At 40.5% G+C, this 16,829-nt stretch overlaps 1 protein-coding gene across 1 annotated transcript in view; it reads left to right on the top strand.

Annotated features, from left to right (window-relative positions):
* dchs1b (dachsous cadherin-related 1b) overlaps nucleotides 1-15,985 on the top strand; it is a 213,746-nt gene extending 197,761 nt beyond the window's left edge. The window contains exons 16-22 of the mRNA XM_022681444.2: nucleotides 900-1,013; nucleotides 2,498-2,709; nucleotides 4,085-4,236; nucleotides 5,526-5,656; nucleotides 8,319-8,605; nucleotides 10,100-10,241; nucleotides 11,126-15,985. Of these exons, the coding sequence (XP_022537165.2) occupies nucleotides 900-1,013; nucleotides 2,498-2,709; nucleotides 4,085-4,236; nucleotides 5,526-5,656; nucleotides 8,319-8,605; nucleotides 10,100-10,241; nucleotides 11,126-13,728 (3,641 nt within the window). The 3' untranslated portion in view covers nucleotides 13,729-15,985. The remainder of the gene's footprint in view (nucleotides 1-899; nucleotides 1,014-2,497; nucleotides 2,710-4,084; nucleotides 4,237-5,525; nucleotides 5,657-8,318; nucleotides 8,606-10,099; nucleotides 10,242-11,125) is intronic.
* The last annotated feature ends 844 nt before the right edge of the window (nucleotides 15,986-16,829 follow it).

Genomic DNA, 16,829 nt, shown 5'->3' with positions numbered 1-16,829 from the left:
GTGTATGAATATTTGTGCATGCCACTATATGCAAAAAAAAACACTATATTGTACACTATATTATATATAGTGTATTATATATTATATATACTATATATATTGTATATAGTGTACACTATATTGTGTAGGGTAGGGTAAAAGCTTCTCTTTGTACCTGTAAAACTCCATATCGCCACAACCATATTTACACTATAAGGATTTTTTAACATTTTTTAAATGTTATTATAAATTTCGTTCAATTTGCCATTAAAATGCACTTAAAGCTCCTAGGACCTGGCGTCCATGTGTGGACATCACATTTTGGGTTGTCTAGAGCACAACACTAAATTTTGCTCTACAAGGGCCTGGTGTCCTCGTATGAGGCCATTATACTGTCACCTAGTGGTGGCTGAAGAGTTTAACACATTACAGTTTCGATTTTGTGCAGAAATTTGAACAGTAATGAACAGTAAATACAGTAAATGTTTGCTCAAGGGGCAAATTTGTTCTACTTTTGTTTTGCAAAATTTGCTGTGTTTAGGCACAAAATAAATGTTTTGCACACATTACTGTGTTCTACCAAAATGTAAAACTAACGTCCACATATGTGGACATCTTTTTTTTTTTTTCTCAAGAACTACATCATGTAAAAAGATAATTCTTTGTTTCTACACTAATTAGGTACCAATAAGCCCAAATAGCAAACTGAAATAAAAAATGCTTGCCATGTTTGGGTCTTAAGGGGTTAAACAATAGTAACCCATGCACTGCAGAGCTTGCCTCAACACTGGAACCTGTATTGTCGTGGTTCTCCTACTGTAGGAACAGCCTAAGCCCACATGCAGCGCATTGAAATGCAGCCTGTCAGCTTTAATGAGTGTAACCGCTGTTCTGAGCTGCAGTGTTCTCGCTTCCCTCAGGTACCACAGTGGCCCAGGCCCAGGCGCAGTACCCAGACGGCACCCGCGGGGGCATCACGTACAGCATCTTCAGCGGGAACAGACAGCTGTCCTTCAGAATCAGCTCCAGCACGGGTCAGTTCTAACAGCAGTCCGGTTTAAACAGAGGACACGTCTATCTGTTGGTTCCTTGATGCCATAGAGATGCTATAGATGCACTACTCTTGGTTGATCTGCATTTCTGTTGGTCCATTCAACACTAAATTTTTACACAATGTAAAGAACAACAGTGAACAGACAAATTCCAATGAGTTTATAGTTTATGCTTTCTATAAAGGTGGTTCTTTGTGGACCCAAAACTGGTTCTTCTATGGCATTGTTAGGCCTGTTGTGATTACACTACCTTACATTATTGACTTACTAGTGCACTTTATTTCAGTAATTCAGTTCAAACTGTAAAACTTATTTATTATATAGGTGTATTACACACAGAGTGATCTATTTTAAGTTTTTTTTTCTTTTATTCTTGATAATTGTGGCTTATAGCCAGTGAAAACCCCAAAATCAGTGTTTCAGAAAATTAGAGTATTATATAATAAGACCAATTGTTACTTTTGGCAGTGTGGGCAGTGTGCCAAGTCCTGCTGGAAAATGAAATCCTCATCTCCATAAAAGTGGTCAGCAGAGGGAAGCATGAAGTGCTGTAAAATTTGCCGGGAATTACTGAAATAAAGTAATTTTCAATGATATTCCTTTTTTTATTGAGATGCACTAGTGTTGTAAAATACATGGAAATTACATGGATATTAATCATTTTTCTTATCTTATCTCAGTATTGGATATTATGTGTTTCTTACCAAGTAGAGCCACTTAACACGAATGAAAAATAGGATATTTTAATATGCACAGTTTAATTAATAAATATTCTGTTTTTGTTTAAATGCATGTATTTGCTTTATTGTGCTTTACAGTATTTGGTCATTTAATTAATCAGTGGCATTAAATTATCTTTACAATTTTACAATATAATAATATAATTTATCGCAATTCATCTCAAAATATATAATTGAATCGCAGGTTAAAACCCCCGCTCATACAGCTTTGCCATCAAGCTGCCGGCGCTCAGAGGGAGCACAATTGGCCCTGCTCCCTCCGGGTGGGTAGATGGTGCTCTCTCCCCACATCACTAAAGGGTGATATCCACAGCACAGGGCGTCTGTGAGCTGATGTATCTGAACCGAGTCGCTGCGCTTTCCTCCAAGCGTTAGCGCTGTGATGCTGCTCGGTAATGCTGCATCAGCAGCAGCTTGAAAAGAAGAGGTGGCTGACTTCACATGTATCAGAGGAAGCATGTGTTAGTCTTCACCCTCCTGGTGTGTTGGGGCAACACTAGTGATAGGGGGAGTCCTAATGAGTGGGTTGGGTAATTGTCCATGTAAATTGGGGAGAAAAAGGGAAAATTAGAAATTAAATTTTATATATATATATATATATATATATATATATATATATATATATATATATATATAATTCAAACAAAAATTATTATTGTGACAGATCTAAGCATCAGACTAAGATCTCATTAGCATTATCTGTACGCTCTTTGCTTCTGTTCACAGGTGAGATCTGGGTTCACAGCTCCACTGGGCTGGATTTTGAAGACACGCCAAGACTCCGCCTAGTGGTAAAGGCTGAAACTGCCAGTTCCAGCTCCTTCATGGCTGTGAACCTCATTCTTCAGGACGTCAATGACAACCTGCCCCGCTTTCAGCTGCAGAACTACGTGGCGTACATGCGTGAGGCGCGGGGATACGACTCGCCTATTATTCAGGTGTCTCTCTTATTCATCTTCTTTCTATTTTAATGGCAAGTGTACTTAATGTATAACTCTGGCAATTGGGTTAATACCTTAACACATTTAATACACTTATGAAATAATACCATATGTATTATGTACAGTGGTGCTTGAAAGTTTGTGAAGCCTTTAGAAATGCTAAAAGTAGATAAAGAGAAGCCGTTTAAACAAATGAGACAAAAAATATTATACTTGCTCATTTATTTATAAAGGAAAATGATCCAATGTTACACATTTACTTTCAGTATCTGGTGTAGCCCCTGATTATTTTAGCAATAACTGACACTAAACACTCTCCTCATATTAACTGCTCACATCAGGTCCTTCCACAACATTTCCATTGGATTAAGGTCAGGACTTTGACTTGGCCACATTTCCAAAATGCTAACATTTTATATTTAACTATTTTACCAGGGGCTTTCTCCTTGCAACCCTGCCATGCTCACCATTGTTTTTCGCTGTTCTCCTGATGGTGGAATCAAGAACATTAACACTAGCCAATATAAGAGAGAGGCCTTCAGTTGCTTAGAAGATATTCTTGAGTCATTTGTGGTTTTGTAACCTTTTCCAGCCTGATGAGCATCAATAAATCTTTTTCTGAGATCCCCAGAAATCTCCTTTGATCGTGCCATGATACACTTTTACAAACATCCCAGAGGTACAGGGGTTGGACAATAAAACTGAAACACCTTTCATTTTAGTGTGGGAGGTTTCATGGCTAAATTGGAGCAGCCTGGTGTTCAATCTTCATTAATTGCACATTGCACCAGTAAGAGCTGTAAGAGTGTGAAGGTTCAATTAGCAGGGTAAGAGCACAGTTCTGCTCTAAATATTGCAATGAACACAACATTATGGGTGACATACCAGAGTTCAAAAAAGGACAAATTGTTGGTGCACGTCTTGCTGGAGCATCTGTGACCAAGAGAGCAAGTCTTTGTGATGCATCAAGAGCCACGGTATCCAGGGTAATGTCGGCATACCACCAAGAAGGACCGACCACATCCAACAGGATTAACTGTGGACGCTGTAAGAGGAAGCTGTCTGAAAGGGATGTTCAGGTGCTAACCCGGATTGTATCCAAAAAAACATAAAACCACGGCTGATCAAATCACGCAGAATTCAATGTGCACCTCAACTCTCCTGTTTCCACCAGAACTGTCCGTCACCACAATCAATTATTGTGGTCTAAAACCAGGTGTTTCAGTTTCATTGTCCAACCCCTGTATGATGGATCATGATATTTTTGTCTTATTTGTTTAACCAGGTTTTCTTTATTTACTTTTTGAACTTCTGATGATGTTTTAGGTCATATTCATGCATTTAATCACTCTTAAATGCTGTCGGTCATCAGGTTGTAGCCGAGGATGTGGATCAAGGCCCTAACGGGCAGGTCACCTACTCCATCCAGTCCTCCGGCCGCAGCGGCCTATTTAAGATTGACCCTCTGAGCGGCAGCATCACCACAGCAGCCATCATGGACCGGGAGATCTGGATGCAGACCAAGTGAGTGTCACTTTGGTGTGTGTGTGTGTGTGTGTGTGTGCTGTGTTTGGCAGGCCAGCGAAGTCGAAGCTCTGCAGGTTTTTTATTTCCCTGTGTTCTGTGGAATGCACTAGTCCTCCCCTCGCACGCTGTTATCAGTGCGCTTGTGATGTGTTCAGGATCTCGCAGTCTTTGCCATGTGTTTCGTTTCAGAAGTGCTCCCCCTCGATCTCTATCATGCTGTGAGCTTCTCGTTTCTCACATTTTTGGTTTTGCTGGTGGTTTGAAGCGAATATGATCCTTGTTCACTTTTCAAAATAGAACACTAAATTCTAAATTAAGAGACCACTTCAGTTTCAGAATCAGTTTATCTGACTTTGTTCTCTATTTATAGGTTTATGTTTGAGTAAAATGAACATTGATGTTTTATTCTATAAACTACAGACAACATTTCTCCCAAATTGCAAATAAAAATATTCTCATTTAGAGCATTTATTTACAGAAATAATAACAAAAAAGATGCAGAGCTTTCAGACTTCAAATAATGCAAAGAAAACAAACAAGTTCATATTCACCATCAAGTTTTAAGAGTTCAGAAATCAATATTTGGTGGAATAATCCTGATGGTTTTTAGTCAGTTTTTTTTCATGCATCTTGGCATCATGTTCTCCTCCTCCACCAGTCTTACACACTGCTTTTGGATAACTTTATGCTGCTTTACTCCTGGTGCAAAAAATTCAAGCAGTTCAGTTTGGTGGTTTGATGGCTTGTGATCATCCATCTTCCTCTTGATTATATTCCAGTGGTTTTCAATTTGGTAAAATCAAAGAAAATCATCATTTTTTTAGAAGGAAGTTTCCTGTAAGGTTACCAGGAAAAGTAATAGATTAAAAATGTAAACTGACATGGACAACTCTTGGTCATATATGGCCAAACGTTGGGACACACCTCTTCTAATTCAATGTGTTTTCTTTCTTTTTATGATTTTTTACATTGTAAATTTAATATTGAAAACTATTATAAAGCTATACAAGAACACATAAGGATTGACCATCGTATAGAATCTGTCTTAAGGGCAAGCTCTAGATATGGTATCAGTATGGGGACAAGCATTGTCCTGCTGTCCTGTGAGTTGATTGGGTATTTAAATATACAGAAAGAAAATGACATATCTGAATACTCCAGCAAGTAATGGGTGAGGTTGCCTACAAATAGAATATTGTGTGTCTGGGTTGGGATCTGGAGGGAAATAAAGGGAATGACGTCATGCTTAACCTTTAATCTGTATCTTTTGATCTTTTCCACATCAGGCTAGTGATCACAGCTACAGACCGTGGCAGCCCTAAACTCGCTGGTTCTGCTACTCTAACTGTCATCATTGTGGACCTCAACGACAACAGCCCCACCATCCCCCTGCCGAGAGAAGTGCGCGTGCCAGAAAGTGAGTGAGCTAACGTGTGTCCTTTGACTTTTTACTCGCTGCTGAGAGTGCGTCAGCTTTCCAGTATTTTCCCTGAGTAACAACTGCCCTCCACTGCTCATTAGCCTCACTGTAGCCACATTATAGCCTTGCGTTCAGTCTCAGTGCATAGTGCACTCAGTGCATAGTGTATAGTGCATAGTACACTCAGAGCATAGTGCACTCAATGCATAGTGCTCTCAGTGCATAGTGCAATCAGTGCATAGTGTATAGTGCACTCAGTGCATAGTGTATAGTGCATAGTGCTCTCAATGCATAGTGCTCTCAGTGCATAGTGCACTCAGTGCATAGTGCACTCAGTGCATAGTGCACTCAGTGCATAGTGCACTCAGTGCATAGTGTATAGTGCATAGTACACTCAGTGCATAGTGCACTCAATGCATAGTGCCCTCAGTGCATAGTGCTCTCAATGCATAGTGCTCTCAGTGCATAGTGCACTCAGTGCATAGTGCACTCAGTGCATAGTGCATAGTGCACTCAGTGCATAGTGCATAGTGCTCTCAGTGCATAGTGCACTCAATGCATAGTGCTCTCAATGCATAGTGCACTCAGTGCATAGTGTACTCAGTGCATAATGTCATGCAAAACTGTGTTGTACTGTATTCTTACACCAATCAAGCATAAAAACAGTTAAACATTATGAGCTTGTTTCTACAAACATTTTCCTTTTTTCAGCTTCACTGAACATATAGAAGCACTTCTATAATTCTAGAATTATGACTGTAGTCTGTAATCTTTAATCTGTTTCTCTGCATACTGTATTACTGTATTATTTAGCGGGTGGGTCATTCTCAGCAGTGTAGTGACACTGGCATGGTGGTGATCTGTTAGTGTGTGTTGTGCTTGTACGAATGTATCAGATACAGCAGTGCTGCTGGAGGTTTTAAACCCCTCATCTTGTAGTCTTGTAGGCAGAATCCTTTGCAAACTATCCTGTAATCACTGATAAACAGTGTTGGGTACGTTACTTTGAAAAAGCAATTAGTTATAGTTACTAGTTACTTCTTCAAAAAAGTAACTGGGTTACTAACTGAGTCACTCCACTATAAAAGTAACTAGTTACCAGTAAAAGTAACTATTGCGTTACTTTTGTGTTAAAAAATTAAGAAATTAAAAAATTAAGTGTCCTCAAGTGCAGTCGCAAACACCATCAAAAATGTTATGATGAAACTGGCTCTCATCAGGACCGCCCCAGAAAAAGAGGACCTCTGTTGCATAAAATAAGTTTATTAAAGTTATCAGCCTCAGAAAATTAACAGCAAGGAAACAGCACCCCAGATAAGAGCCATCTAAAGGTAGTTTGGTTTGTTTAAAGGGGAACTAAACCCTCTGAATTTGGTTTAGAATAGGAGGGGTAGTTTGGGAGGTACACTGGATGATGTATGGGTTTAGAGGCAGGGCAGAAGGAAGAGCTGATTGGCTGAGCAGTGTGCCTCTGAAAGCAGTAAGACGCTCATGGTAGGACATCACCAGGGGTAGAAAACATTATCCATGCCTATAGCACATTTGAACCTGAGAGGGCGCTGCTGAGGTGGAAATAACCATAATAAAAGCATTTTTTAAAGGTTAGGAAAGGTTTATAAAAAATTTAAAGCAAGACTGGTATGTTTTATTACTTCAGAAGAACACATTTTAGCTATTAATGAAAAAATATAGTTTAGGGTTAAGTGCCTCTTTAACACAATAAGGAAGGACTAGAGGATGACCAATACAAACCTTGAAGCAACAGATTCAGAGCTTCTTTCTCTGATGCTACATCTACTGTAAATGGTGGACCAGCCAGGTAGAAGTTAGGGCTGCACAATATATATTGTTAAATCATCTTCATCGCGATGTGAGCATGCGCAATAGTCACACTGCAGGACGTGCAATGTCACCTAAGGCAAGTAAATGAAATGCATCATGTTGTAGTGTTTTGATTTTTGACATAAGAAGTAGTTACACAGTGTGCTGTAATTTTCTGAGTGCACAGCGCTGTCTCTGTCTCTGTGTGAGTGACAGGCTGCTGCTGCCTGAGAAGCGCGTTGGGGCGAGGTAACCTCATGGCCTCCACATGGCTGGGCACGTGCTTGTAAACACAGTGGCTGACAGCCTGTCGAAAGCTGTGCACCCCAGTTCAGCACAGTTTTGCGCAGATATTTTCAGTTACAGGCCATTTTAAATGCCTGATTGAAGGTCTGATTAATGTTGTTTGGAGTTTTCCTGGTGATGTCACAGGTCCTGCATTGTTTAATATTGCAATATATATTGTCGAAACAAAAATCTTTTTTTTTTTATTGCAATGTCAAATGTTTCCAATATCAAGCAGCCCTAGTACGAATATGTCTAATTGGGTGGGCACAGTGTTTAAAAACTCCAGCAGCACTGCTGTGCCTGATCCACTCACACAAGCACAGCACACACTACTAACTAACACACCACCAACATCAGTGAATGTCACTGCAGGAATACAAATTAATACAAGAAGTACAAAATGCTCGTATACACACAATGAAGGATGTGCAAACAAGACAGTGGTCATAATGTTATGCTTGATCTGTGTATATAATCCCTGTCCATATAAGCTGCTTCTTTTCCCCATACATCCACTAAGAGTGTGTTCTACTGCGTATCTCTCCCCCAGACTCGCTTATCGGCACAGAGATCACCATGGTAACGGGGAACGACGTGGACTCGGGCCCAGTGCTGTCTTATTCCCTGCGTCTGGACACGCCCTCTCAGGGCAAGTTTGGAATCCACCGCTATAGCGGCAGGGTGTTTCTGACGGCTCCGCTGGACTTTGAGGAGAGGAGCTGGTACACTCTGACCGTTCAGGCTTCAGACTCAAAGCATCAAAGCGAGGCCAACGTCACAGTGCTGGTGGGAGACATGAACGACAACGTGCCGACCTTCACACAAGACCTGTATCAGGTAAACTTCAGGCGTAGATATACTGTATAAATAAAATACATTGATAAATAAAAGAAATTAATGAGCATTTGCTTATACCCCCAAATATAACTGGTCATTATACTGAGCCCTGTGGCATCTCATACCTTTTCATTTTAATTTTTTATTCTTTTGACCATTTATCATGTTAATTTAATAGTGGTGTCAATCAATTAAAAAATAATCAGTGTTTAATTGAGAATTAGTTTTAAAGCCACTTAGATTTGTATTATTGGTGCAAATCCCTTTAAAAAATTGTATTATTCACAGCAATATTCTGTAATTAAATCATGGATAAAATCATGATTATTTTATTTAAAAGGCTGGTAATCAACTGTATAGATCTTTTGTTACTGTATTATTATATCTCAGGGTAGTTTTGATGCTTTTTAAACTAGAATATTGTAATGTTCTGAGTTACTAAGTTTAACTAAGAGTTTTAATAAAGGAAATAAACACTAGTGTAGTTCCATATTCCACACTCAACAGCTCGAAAAGAACAACCCTAGGATGCAGCCTTGGGGCCCATGTAATGATCGGGATTTTTTATTCGTTTATTTTATTTTTTATAAAATATGAACCCTGTTTGGCAATATGCTTTCAGCCAATCAAAGCACTTCATTTTCACCCAACCACCTTGTCAGACCTTGCCCCACCGAGCTTCGACTCTCATTAATATTCCTCTATTATTATTTTTTGTATTAATAGTAGAATTTTAATAAAATAACAGCAATAATTGCTGAACATGCAGCAAATGTCCGCAGTCCCTTTAAAATAAAATAGTGTGATAGGGTATTCTCTGACATTCTCTGACTTTAAATTGCTTTATTAAAACAGCTAAATGAATGATTGAAATGCCTACATCTTGTATCTTAAATGGTTGCACAGTGTTTATATGAAATTTAAACAACTATGCTTCAACCCAAAAGGCATGCTACTATATTCAAATAGACCCGATTACTGAAGTGTCTGGTTTTATCCTATTAAGACTCGTATTGTCAGACTTGTGTAAGTCTGTATTAATGATTTAGTAAGGAAAAAGGAAAAAGAGAGTAAGAGCTCACAAGAAAAGAGAGAGTTTCCCCCGAGACTTTATTTAGACTTCTTCTGAAGATTTATTTGAAGCTGTACTTCGCTTATAAAACTGGCCGAGTGTTAATTTGCACTAATTCATCAGGTGCAGACAGATGACCTTCCCAGCTTTTCACACCTTATTAAATTTGATAGACAGATCAAATAAATTAGCCTCAAAGGCCTATTCCAGGATACACACGCAGAAGTGCATTCACAGCCGTAAAAATGTAATAGATGTACGAATGTGGATGTGGAGGTTGCATTAAGCTTATTACTCTGCCGTGGTTAAGGAAATGACATCAGCATTTGCAGAAGGAGCTATTTTTTAATTTAAGGGGAAAAGGGAGGAAAGTTACACTGGAATACTTTATGACCGGTTACTCCTCTGTTGTGGTTTTCCAGGTGACACTGCCAGAACATTCTCCTCCAGGCAGTGCTGTAGTCACTGTAACGGCCACAGACAGAGACTCTGGAGAGAACGGGAGGGTCACTTATCGAGTGCTGTCGTCATCCAGGGAGGGCTTCTACATTGACCCCAATAACGGTAAGGAGCTGGTTCTATTTTAGGCTTTAATGTCTTAGCGGTAATAGAAAAAAGCAAAGTAAAACCACAAACGACTCTGTATTACTGCCTTGAATTGTGCTTAAATTCACCACAACTGTGGTGGCTTACATTGGTTTTAGTCATACATTAACAATGTACAATATGAAATAATACATCGATTGTATACTTTTTATTAGTAATAACTGTTAATAAATACACTCATCATCAAATATGTAACAGTTAAATCTGTAATAAAGTTAAAGGGTAAAAAAAAATTGACTGATATTGCCAATATTTATTGAGACACACATACAGAAGTAGTGTATAACCCATGTGTAAACACTTCAGACATCTCAGCATGGAGTTGTAGAGGTTCCTAATGGTATCCCACACATTTGCAATCAGGGATAGGTCATGCAATGCAGCTGGCCATGGCAAATCTGGCCATATTTAATGTCTTCAATGCAGGCAAGCTCTATAGATTGTCTTAATGGATTAGTGCAGTAGAGTATGCATTCAGAAAACGTAGGGCCACTAGTAACATGTTTTATTAACGTAACACATTTATTTGTTGTCTTTAAAGATGATAAACTTCCTCTAAAAGTACCTACCAAGTTTCATTCCTGTCAGATGATTCCTTCTGTGTGCAACTATTTTTTTGGACAATGAGTGCATAACATGTCATTTCATATCACCTGCATTAAAACCTATTAAAAATGTGTCTATTTGTAAAGAATTTGAATGATCCTCAGTCAATCAGATTCTAAACTACCTTTTGTAGAACTCATCTATTGTAATATTTTGTTGTAAATGTTATTAAGCATGCACAATAATTTCAGCCTCTCATTTCAAGCCCTTTTATTTTCTTTTCTTCTTATTTACAGGCACACTATTCATCGGTCAAAAAGCTGAGTTTGACCCAGAGCGTCCCTCTGTAAGTGTGGTAATTGAGGCCAGTGACAGAGGAAAGCCACCCCTGTCCTCCATTGCCACCGTCCAGATCCAGCTCACGGATGTAAACGACAACGCCCCCATGTTTCATCAGTCCGAATACAGAGCCACAGTATCCGAGGACCAGCTTCCAGGGGCCACAATCCTGACGCTGGAAGCAGTAGATGTCGACCTCTCACAAGAAAACTCAGGCTTCGATTTCGCCATCGCAAGTGGGAATGTCGGGAATGCCTTCCAGATTGAAAGTAGTGTCCGTTTTATAGAAGGCCACGGCTTCCAGACAGTAGGCACACTGATCCTGGCAGAACAGCTGGACTTTGAGTTAATGTCTCGCTACAACCTCACCATCGTGGTTTCGGACCGTGGCGTTCCCCAGCGCAGCTCTAGTGTCCCTGCTGTCATCACAGTGATTGACGTCAATGACAACCCTCCTGTGTTCAGCCATGCTGAGTATGTAGTGGCTCTGAGTGAAGGGGCTGCAGCCGGCACGGAGATCCTACGGCTGTCTGCAACTGATCAAGATTCGGCACCCCACGCAGAGATCCAGTACAGCATAAGCTCTGGAGATGAGATGGAACTGTTCTCTGTAGACCAGTGGACTGGAGCATTGCGACTGCAGAGACCTCTGGACCGGGAAACTCAACCTTCCCATGTAGTCATCATTCAGGCTTCGGACGGTCATGGACACTTTGCCCTTGCTCCAATCAATGTGGAGGTGAAGGACGTCAACGATAACAGACCTTACTTTCCAATCCAGACCATGACTGCAAGCATTCGAGAGAATCAACCTGCGAATTCAGCAGTCACAGTGTTGCACGCCATTGACCAGGACACTGGAATGTACGGAATTTTGAAATATTTCATGGTGGACCGGTCTAGTCAAGGCAAAGAATTCTTCGCAGTGGACCAGAACACAGGAGAGGTCCGTTCTCGTCAAGCATTTGACTTTGAAAAGGTGAACTCCTTCCATTTCATGGCTTTAGCTGTGGATGCAGGCAACAATTCTGCCACAGTCACTGTACAAGTCTACATCACCGGCGAGGATGAGTATGACCCTGCCTTCACCTCCTCAGCCCTCTCCTTTGAGGTGCCAGAAGGGGCCAAGAAAGGCCAGAGTATTGGTCAAGTGCAGGCGGTCGATGAAGATGGTGGAGTAGATGGGATTGTACTGTACTCTTTTCCAAACACTTCCCCATACTTTGATGTGAACAAGACCACTGGTGTCATCTACCTCAAAATCGATAACTCTGGAAGCTCTGGCGGAGGAAGTCGCTCTAAAAGGGAAACACGCCTTATGACCATGGATGTTACGGCGCACAGTCCCTTAGAATCCTCAAGAGTCACAACTGCCCAGCTAACCATCGATGTCACCAACACATCTTTCGGACTTGCGACTGACTTTAACATTCTCTTGGTCATCATCATTGCAGCTTCTCTTGGTGTAATCGTTATTCTGGTCATAATTGCAGTGGCGCTGTATCTTGTCAAGTCCAAGCGCAAGAAGAAAGGGCAGAACACTGGGACTGTGGATTCAGGGACTGCGCTACAGCAGTTGGACGAATCTAAATCTGCTGGTGGGGAGAGAATCTATCACCAGACCCTTCCAGGTTATGCTGGCGATCAGGGAGGAGGTGGAGGTTCATACACCAGAGGCGGCTCATTGGATCCATCGCACTCCAGTGGCAGGGGATCAGCCGAAGCTGCGGAGGACGATGAGATCCGGATGATAAACGAGTATCCACGAGTGGCCAGCATCACGTCTTCCATGCAAGAGCACATTTCAGCCCGTGGACCTGACTCTGGCATCCAGCAAGACGCAGACCAACTCTCTGACATTTCCTGTGAACCAGGGGCACTGGACGCCAGCCAATGGTTCAAAGGAAAGAAACTGGGGAGTGCAAGTGGCACAATGCTGTCTGGCACACTTCCAATATACAGAGATGAAGGTGGTGGCTATCTAGGAGTGGGCAGAGGCCTGAACATATCTCATCCTAAGGATTATGCTTTTCCTGAAGATGGCAAACCTTCAGTAGATGGCTCCCTCACAGCCATCGTCGCAAGTGACGAGGAGTTGCGCGGCAGCTACAACTGGGACTACCTTCTCAACTGGTGCCCACAGTTCCAACCCCTTGCGAATGTCTTTACAGAAATTGCCAGACTGAAAGATGAGAGTATACCCCCCAACAACCCACGGCGACCCTTCCAACCGAAAGCCAAGACAGATCCCAAACCCAGAATTGATCCACCCCCTCTTATTACCTCAGTCGCTCACCCAGGCGCCAAGTCTGTTCCACCGAAGCCTGCCATGGCAAGAACTTTTCCGCATCTAGCGTCCCTTAGGCGCTCCCCAATCAGCCACGAGGGTTCCATCTCCTCAGCAGCCATGTCCCCAAGCTTCTCCCCTTCCCTGTCCCCACTTGCAGCCCGATCACCCGCCGTGTCCCCGTTTGGGGTCACGCAAGGCCCCTCAGCCTCCATTATTAGCACCACAGAGCACTCGTTGGAGCACAGTGATGAAGCAGAGATGAGAATCTAATTCTCCTTTGGAGAATTTTACATATTGTGGGGAGCACTGACTTTTTGTTTAAACACACAAGACGGCACTCGAGCCACTAAGGATTTTGTGAGTTTTGTAAAAAAGAAAAAGAAAAAAAGCGAGAAAGGACTCGCCGCCTTGTAGCCATCTTTGTGACACAGGTCTCTGGTATCTTACATAAAAAAAGGGTTAAAAAAAAAAAACTGCTGCTGTGAAATGACGATACCCTTCATCAGAGCCGATGTAGCTTTGGGTGCTTTGGGTTTTGCAGATTTGTATGCTGTTTTGTGTCGCCTCACTGGCTGGCCAGTGAGATAAGGCTTTAGTGCCCTTTTTTATATGTTGATGACTGACTGCATTACAACTACAGTGCTTTGCAGAATCTGTCCAAGATGGCTGCTATCACCACACATTTTTTTGGACTCCATTGGAACTCTAAAAAAAGAGATTTCACTGCAAACGCACATGGTAGCTCACTCTCATATATATATACACATATGTTGAAATGTATTTTTTAACTTCCATCGCGTATCACATGTTGCTTTTGTTTGTTTCTGAAAAAGAAAATGCCATTACCTCGCCTTTTAGAGGAGCTCACTGCATTTACACTCTGTATATTTGTATGTACTGTATGCCAGTCGTAGTGTGTATGCCTTATTGTTGTATAGTGTTTTTATCATCATAATACTGTATGGTTGCTGATGTACGTGTGATAGAATGTGCTCTGTGATGTGAGTGACTGGGGAGTGTTTTGATCATTATTTATATAAAATTCATCATTGATCATTGAGATTTTGAGAGTACCCATGTTGCATAATGTTATATTACACTTTTCTTCTACTTTTGTTCTCTTTGGTAAACACTAGATTTTCCCAGCATCACAGTGGAGCTTGACATGATCATATTGTTTGAGGTTTATCTTGAAACCTGTCACTGTTTAGTCACTGGTAATGCAAAGAGACGCCTGTATGTGAAACGGTTTCCTGTATGGTGCCAACTGAAGAAGAACAGCCTTTGCTCACTGCTTATTTGTATGTTTGCTTCTTTTTTTATTACGACTCTAAAAGTGGGAGATTTGATCAGTTAGTTAGGTTATGTTCAGACTGCCCATATCTGATGTTGTTTTTTTTTTGGAAAATCTCAATTTTTTTTTTACTTGGATGGTCCATTGTTGTTGCCTTATTGATGTTCACTAAACGTTGAGCTAAATGTCTATTAAAGGCAATGTAATTCTTTGTTGAATGTAACCTTATATCTAACCCTAAACTTCTAAACTTGTAACTTTTAGGAGTTAGAATAAGGGTTAGATGTACATTAAAGGCTAATTGTAGGATTGTGTTTAAGGTTGTGTAGTTTGTATAGGTTGTATTGTTTAGCTGAGAGTTTAGTTGCTTTTAACAGATATTCAGTTAAATGTTAGTTAATGCAAGTTCAATCTATGATGCCTCTATAATAGACCATCCTAGTAAAGTGATACTCTTTTTTTTTTGCAAATCATATCTAAACTACATTTGGAGGTGGTTTGAAATGCGGTTACGTTCAGATTTGTACAGATTCACTTCAGTTTAGATGTCATTCTGGACTCAAATCATACATTTGTGATGTCCAAACAGGCAAATCCTATCTTGTCTGGACAGAAAATCTATCTATATAACAAAAACAAATTAAAAAATGATTTGCAGCCTGCAGTCTGAACATAGCCTAGCAGGTAAAATGGTTCCTGCTAGTGTCTTCAAGTCTTGTGCTTCCATATATTCAACCAAAAGGTCAGCAAGAAAACTGAACACATCACCAGGGAAGCTGCTCACACTGCTCATGCTGTATTTTGGGATAAATCCTGGAGCTTTCGTATGGGGAAAAACCTATATGTCTTATTTTTTCTATCCCTGTACACTCCTCGGTGCAAAGAAGATTACAGCAATAATTGCAGCAAATGGGCGTCCTCCTGTTTTCCTGGACGTCCTCCGGTCTTCTGAGGACTGCTTGGCTACCTCTGGTGCATGCCTCATACCAACACTGCCTCAAGCTGGAACGGCCTATCGCAGAACGGCCTGAGATTGTTCGACTGTCTCATGCAGTTAAGATTAAAAGCTGACCTTGTCCGTACCGTATTGTCTGAGAGTGTGGAAAGCATCCCTTTTAAAAAAAAAAACGTTTGACCCGAGACAACTGCCAAACTCCTGGCAGCAGAGTGGTAGAAATCATCTGTACATATATTTAAAGGAACCATTAAATTCCTACTGATTTCTTTTGTCTATTTCTTGGTCCGGCCTTTCCTTCTGTTTTCCCTCTGGAAATGAACGGAGCTCTGGCAGGGGTATAAAAAGCAACCGAAGCCTGAACAGGCTCTAATCATCTGGCTTTCAGGAAAGACTTGCAGAGGTCAGAGTCAAATTCATCCTTCATTAAAAAGCTATTTGCCTGGAAATAGCATGTTCCCATAGCCAGCACTGGCTTGAGACTGAGTGCAGCCAAGAGCATGGGGTGTGTCCTGTACTTAAACATGATTATTAAGCATAAGAAGGGACAGTATAGGAGAAAAAAATAAATAATCACATTTACTATCAATCTATGGGCCTGATTTTAGCAATATATAGGCGAGCCATCAGCCAAACACTGTGCAACGTCATTTAGAACATTTCATTCTGTCTTTGCTATCGTAACGACAGGAAAAGTACACCTTGCGTGGCTTGAAACGTGCAAAGGGCATGTACTAATTCTATTAATTACCCATGTAAATTAAAAAAGTGCATTCAAAGTATACTTAGTATAATTTAAAATATCTACTTAAATACATACTAAATGTACTATTTTGAAAACAACTTATGCCAAACTTAAGTATATTTTTGTTGTAATTAAGCTATACTTAAACACAACATAGAGTAAGAATTAAATTGTGCTTTTGAGTGCTTTTTTCGAACAACATCTTCAAACTTAACTAGATTTAAGTATGTTTTTTCTTAAACATCGTTTTTTAATACACTTTAAGTATAATCTAAATGTGCTACTTTGCGTATTGATGCACATATTGTGCGCACCTTAATGCTACTGGAAAAAAAAAACTACACTAAAGAACACTTTAAGCAGTATTTAATGGCACT

This window comes from Astyanax mexicanus, chromosome 20 (assembly GCF_023375975.1).
Source record: "Astyanax mexicanus isolate ESR-SI-001 chromosome 20, AstMex3_surface, whole genome shotgun sequence".
NCBI lineage: Eukaryota > Metazoa > Chordata > Actinopteri > Characiformes > Acestrorhamphidae > Astyanax > Astyanax mexicanus.
This window is presented reverse-complemented; position numbering and strand designations above follow the sequence as displayed.